General features: G+C 49.9%; 1 protein-coding gene across 1 annotated transcript; it reads right to left on the minus strand.

The window, feature by feature from the left end:
- Positions 1 to 3323: 3323 nt before the first annotated feature.
- Positions 3324 to 6247, minus strand: PLA2G2A (phospholipase A2 group IIA). Its single transcript, XM_047791443.1, has 5 exons — positions 6208 to 6247; positions 5860 to 6003; positions 5494 to 5612; positions 3612 to 3780; positions 3324 to 3466 (listed from the first exon to the last, which is right to left on the minus strand). Exons 1-5 carry the CDS (start codon positions 6245 to 6247, stop codon positions 3324 to 3326), a joined length of 615 nt encoding a protein of 204 aa, XP_047647399.1.
- Between the last annotated feature and the right edge of the window lie 275 nt (positions 6248 to 6522).

A 6522-nucleotide genomic window follows, 5' to 3' on the forward strand; every position in this document is an offset into this window, starting at 1 on the left:
CAGCAACGTGGGATACGAGCCGTGTCTGCAACCTACACCACAGCTCATGGCAATAGGGGGATCATTAACCCACTGAGCAAGGCCAGGGATCAAGCCCTCGACCTCATGGTTCCAGGCGGATTTGTTAACTACTGGGTTAAGGGTCTGGTGTTGCTGTGAGCTGTAGTAAGGCTCGCAGACATGGCTCGGATCTGATGTGGCTGTGGCTGTGGCGTAGGCTGGCAGCTGTAGCTCCCTAGCCTGGGAACCTCCATATGCCATGGGTGTGGCCCTAAAAAGCAAAGTAAATAAATGAACAAATAAATAAATATGAATAGAAAACTAAAAACTCAAAATTGTTGCATTTCTCACTTAAAAATTAATATTATTAATTTCTGGCATCTGTCGGGATGATTTTAATTCTTCACGCTGTCAGTGTGGTGTGTCACGTTGATTGACTTGTGAATACGGAACTTGTGAATACCTGAAATAAAACTCACTTGATCATGGTGTATGATCTCTTAACTGTATTACCGAATTCGGCTTGCTAATGTTTGGGTGAGGAGTTTTGCATCTGTGTGCGTCAGTGACACTGGCTTGAGACGGTCCCTTTTGGTGATGTCAGGTTTCGGTACTAGGGTAATGCTTTTGGCCTTGTAGAATGAGTTCAGAAGCATTCCCGCCTCTTCAACTTTTTGTCATCGTTTGAGGAGGATAAGCACTACCAGAGGAGTTTAAATGTTTGGTAGGCTTCACCTGTGAGACTCTCTGGTCCGGGCGATTGATAATTTTATGAGTCATTTTATGTTCTTTGAATCAAATAATAAAATATTCGTGTTGATATGTTGCGTGTATTTTATTTTGCAAAAGTAGTGATCTGAGCAGATCAAAGGCCCAAAGCACGGGTCTCTTGGCAATTGGCAAGTGTAGCTTGGGAGGAGCCAGATTAGACCAAAGGCAGGCAGACTTCTGGCAGAAGGCCACATGATCTCTGTCACAAGTACTCGGTTCTGCTCGTGTGGCATCCGAGCAGTTATGGACAACATGAAACCAAATAAAACTTTACGTCTTGTCACTAAAATTTAAACTTCATCTCATTTTAATGTGTCACACATATTCTTCTTCTTTTGCTTTTGTTCAAGCATTTAAAGATGTCAAAACCATTCTTTCCTCATAAGCGGTGCCAAAGCAGGCAATAGGTAAATTTGGCCAGCAGACTGCAGTTTGCCAGACCCTGGATTATGCTATATTGGCTCTGAGATTTAGCATCTGTCTTAGGGAGGGAAATGTTTCCATATGTGTGATGATGCTAATGTTTTGGAGTAGGAAATACATTCATTGGGCTGAAAAAGCAAAACAATGTGAAAAATTACAACTAGGGAAATTTCCCTTTACCCCATCTGTGCCCATTGCATTTCCCTGCCAGCCCTGCTCCCTATAAATAACGAAGTAATGTAACTTCCCGTCTCTCTTCTGTAACTCTTTCCGTCAATATGAGCGAGTACGTCGTCAAGTTTCCATCCTTTCTCCCATCAGTGTAGCACAGCGTTTACACGCCTCCAGTCTCCTCTTTTCACTTGCCGTTGGTCACGTGTTGGAGCTGTTCTACATTGTGGCAGAGGAATCTTCCCCCTTAAACAGGTGTATTGTATTCTGTTTTGCGACTGTATCATTGTTCATCTAACTTGTCCTCTCTGCATGGCCACATGCGGTATTTCCAACCCAAGTCCAGACAATGCAGGAATAACAAAACTTGCTCCCAAATCATTGTGCATGTGTGAGTGTGTGTGTGTGTGTGTGTGTGTGTGTGTGTGTGTGTGTGTACCTTTGTAGGGTACATTTCTGGAAGTGGGGTTACTGAGCCAAAGGATAAATTTTCCCTCTGTGGTCATTTTATCTCTCACTAGCCCCCTGTGAGAGGGCTGGTTTCCCCACGCCGCTTGCCAATAGAGCAGATTGTACACTTTTGAATTCATTCTAATAAATAAAAATGGTATCTTAGTGGAGTTTTACCTTGCATTTCTCTTAGTATGAGGGAGAGTGACCACGATCAGGAATACCGCTAGCAAACGAAGCCTCTCTGTGCAGAATTAGAGAAACGCACGCCCACCCGAGAGGAAGAATTACAGAAAAGGCACCATCTCTGGATGCATGGAGAGCCTGCTCAAGTTCAGCTCCCATCCGTGCCCGCTAAACTGGGTGCCTTTGTGGGATCCCCATCCAGCAGCCCTGATGATGAGTATTAAAGAACTAGGTGTGGCTGGTCCGCGTGGGAGTATCTAGTGGGAGCCTGGATGACCGGAGGGGAAGTAGCATCCCGGTGAGGATCGGAGCAGCTACGTCATTTGTGGGTCCCAGTGCCAAGCAAAATGCAAGGTTCCTTGTCATTCAGAATTTGAGATGGCTGGGGCCGAGCAGTAAACTGGGTGCCATGCCTTCTGGGACTCTGCATGGGTCACAAGCTGAGGAAGCCCACCCAGGGCGAAGGGATGAATGCTCTGAGTCCAGCTGGTGGCCAGTGTTGCACTGACCCACCTTCACCAGGCGGGTGGCATAGGAGAAGATCGTACTGCACAGAAGGCGTGGCTCCTTCCTCCCCAGAATATCAGGAACAACACTCCTGTTTTCCCCTAACAGGCCAGCAGGAGCTGCTCGTGCCCAGGAAGGCGCGGTGGATGGCTGGGTTTTACTGGCAGTGATAATACAGACATGCCAGCCCCTGTCCTTTACATCCATTATCTTATGTAATAATCTCGTACCTCTCCAAGAGGCTCATGCACTTGGTACCAAAGCTATCTCCATTTAGATGAGGGAACTAAGGCTGAGGGAAGTGGTGGTGGGGATTGGACGCAGTCAGTTTGACTCTCCAATATGTATTTTTAAAACCTTACACTACATTGCCTTGTACACCAGTTTGTTCTCATGCTAGAAGTGTCTGGAGCAGTGCATGTGCGAGAACACGCATGCACACACATACACACACATACACACACACCCACACTCACATAGAGTGTGCCAAATGAAATCTTTACTCAGAAGAGCCCACCTGGAGTGCAGTTGCTACTGCTAAGCATGAAGTTGGACCTGAAGAAGAGTGGAAATGGGGAACTCTCCCGGTGCCCAAAGGAAGCAGGGGGGAGAGGCAAGTCACACAAGCTCAGACTTCTATGTGAGGAGAGAAGAGCTCCAGGCTTATCTCTAGGACGGGAGAGTGGGTCTCCTTCCTTTGCCAGGAAACATGGCTAGGGTAGTGAATAGGGTGTTTGCCAGGAAACTTGGCTAGGGTAGTGAGTAGGGAAGGACACTCAGCACTGGGTGGCAAGGCTCCCATACCCAGGGGAGTCTCAGCACTTGGGGGCAGTCCCAGTGCACCTCAGATTGCTGTAATATTGGAGCTTTACATTATAGGTCCTCAGGTTTCTTGCAAAACAATCGGCAGCTGTTTTATCACATTGACACAGTTGTCTTCTACAGTCGTCCTGTGGCTCTGAAAACACAAGAAAATAAACACAAGAGCAGAGATTGTTGATATTCTATGGTTCTGTGTGGGAATTCTGGGGGAAAAGACATAGCCCCTGCCCTCCCAGGGCTTTGAATCGGGGATAAGCACCCATGCTCCAGATATTTCTGACTGATGGGGAGGCAGAATCCCTGCCCCCTCAGCAAGGCCACGCCCAGCCTGATGGGGACACCAGCACGGAACACAGAGGCCTGGGAATGGCTCATGATGGGTGCAAGCCAGTGATGGTCATCCCTTTTTCCTTCGTAGTGATTGGTCTCTGGGTCACTTGTGACCTCGCTCTGGCCAGTGAGCCACAAGTGGAAGTCTTCTGGGGCTTCTGGGCAGGATTAATTTCCTCCCTCAGAAAGAGAGCTATCCAAAGGGAAAGAAAGCGTCTTTTGTAGGGTGAGGCCATCATGCTTAGAGCCGCATCGTGTATCTTGGCATCACACTGCCAACAGGGCAGGGCAGGGCAGAGCAGAAGGTTGGGGAAAGGCTGGGTCCTGGCCAACATAGTTGAGAAGCTGCCCCAGCCCTGGCACTGCCCTCGTTCAGCCTTCCTCATTGTCTGAGGCTCTTTTAGTTGGGCATCTTGTTGCCTGCCACCCAGAGCCTGCTAAAGACGCATGACGTTAAGGAGAGGTCACGATGGGGAGACCTGATCTCTGATCGGAGAGAACTCAGGCTCTTGGGCACGAGCCCACGCTTTCTCAAAATCCCACTCGTGGGTCTGCTGTCTGGGGACACTGAGCAAACCCTTCCAGCTACTGCTCACCTCTCTGCTTCCCTTCAGAGCCAATCTTGCTCCAGAAGGTTGTCTACACCTCCTGCCCCTGCATCGCGTGCCATCCAATTTCCAACCCACTCTACTCTGGCTTTCCCCTCAGCACCCCATCAGCAAGAGCTCCCATTGCGGTCCTCCGTGGTCTTCCTGTCTCTAAATCCAAGGAGCCTGGTCAGCGCTTGTCTGGGAGGGGCCCTCTGTTAACCTGGCTGCCATTAACCATCTCCTTGCCAACTCCTCCTCCTTCCTGGTTCTTCCCTCTCTCGGACTATCCCTCCTCTGTCTCCTCTCTGGGCCTTTAAACATCAAGTGGGTGAGCACCTGGTCCAACTCTCAGCTCTCTGCTGCTATCTCCTGAATCGTGCCCTCAGCCAGATCCCTCCCTTGAGCTGTGAGTTCCTTCGTCCAGCTGCCTGTTGCGCATCTTCCTGGTTATTCGGAAGCCTCCCCACTCAACACGCTCCTCCCCTCGCCCACCAGGACCCCCTCAGGTGTACCATCCTCATGGTTGTCTGGCCACCAACAGCCCCCAGTTCCCTACCCAGTCAGTCACCAAGCTCTGCTGATTCTACTCCCGATGTCTCATCATGTCACTTGCCATCTCGTCCATTCTGCTCACCATTTCTACTGGTCAAGCTCTTCCTGTCTCTGGTCTGTGTACTGGCAATGGTCTTCTCACTGTCCACCCCCACTGCCGTCTGTTTCCCTCCATCCTCAGTCAAAGCAAGTCCCCTGAGATGCAGGTCTGATCACGTCACTCCTATGTTTAAGAGCTCCCTACTGCTTTAGGACAATGATCTAAGTACAATATGGCCTCAGGGACTTGACCTGGCCCCTTCCCATCTCTCTGCCATGGTCACCCACCACTTGTCTCATCCTTACATTTCCCTTCATCAGAATAGAATTGTTACAATTCATTCCTGTGCCCTGGACCCTGCTGCTGTGTCCTCTTCTTGGGATGCCCTCATCCCTCCCCCATCCCACCCCCAACTCCTCTCAGCCTTGAAGACTCACCTAAGAGGTCATCATTCTCAGAAACCCTCCCTGATCCTCAGGCTGCATTATTTTGCTCACTTCCCATCAGAGTTGTGTTTTCATTTTCTTCTCTTCCCACTTAAGGACACAGTCCCTTTTTTCCTGGCTTTGATGCCCAGTACAGTGCCCTATACCATGGCGCCTCTAAAAATGAATAGAAGATGCTGGGTGGAGTTCTCAGACTCTTTCTTACCCCAATGGTTTGGCCCTGGTGGAACACAAACTTGTAGTTCAGTAACTTGGTGCTGGACAGGTGTTCCTTAAGCTGCTTGTAGCAACAGTCATGGGCAGCACAGCACCTGTGACGAGAGACTACGCTATTGAGGCTGTCCTTTTATAGTTCCAGGGAGCTGGTGTCCTGTGTTTCATGCTCTTCACCCTGGGCAGAGAACCACTGATGTTGTAATGGTCTTGAGCAGAGTTTTCAACATGCTGGTTGCTTTTTCAGCTGGGACTTCTTGGGGTTCTGTGCTGAGGGGGCACCAGCTGGAGCCTTCCATCTCCCAGCCCCATGGGGTGCCACAAGCAGGCAGAGGGGAGAGCTGGGCATGGTCTCAACAATCAGTTGCATCCTTGGGCGATGCTTTGCCTCCCAGGCCACAGTAGCAACCATAGAAGGCGTAATTGGGCACGGGTGACTTTCCTGTCTTCAACTTGATCATTTTGTGGAAATTCAGCACATTCCCCTGGACCTGCAGCAAGCCTGGAAGGAAATTGTCCAGTGATGGGGCCTGGGGCCTGTGTCCTCCCTCTCTGCCTCTCTCTGCTACTTCTCCTCCCCACAAGAGCCCCTCTCTTGCTCTCACTGGAGACAGTCTGATGTGGTGGGAAGGGCAGCTGGGGGGAGAGGGTGCTTCCCTCCCTGCGCTGTCCCCCTTGTGGCCTGAGGTCAAGGTCAACTCTTAACCAAATGCCATGATCACTGCCAATAGCAGGAGGGTCTTCATGTTGCGAGTTCTGCATGGGTGAAATACAGAGAGATACAGCGAGACAGAAACAAGTTGAAAACTACATGCCATTCCCCAGTCCTTCAGTGCCCCTCAAGGTGGAATGCAGCAGATAGAGGCACCTTGGATCCCTGAGTCACTGCATGGAGGAGCACTGCCCTGGAGAGTCCCACTGACCCTCGGTGGTCTTTGTGTGAGCCAGAAATGCACTTCTGTTGGGTTAAGCTGCTGCTTATTGAACAAAATTGTCATGGGTTGGTTCTAACCTATCAATA

The sequence above is a fragment of the Phacochoerus africanus genome, chromosome 8 (genome assembly GCF_016906955.1).
Source record: "Phacochoerus africanus isolate WHEZ1 chromosome 8, ROS_Pafr_v1, whole genome shotgun sequence".
Lineage (NCBI taxonomy): Eukaryota > Metazoa > Chordata > Mammalia > Artiodactyla > Suidae > Phacochoerus > Phacochoerus africanus.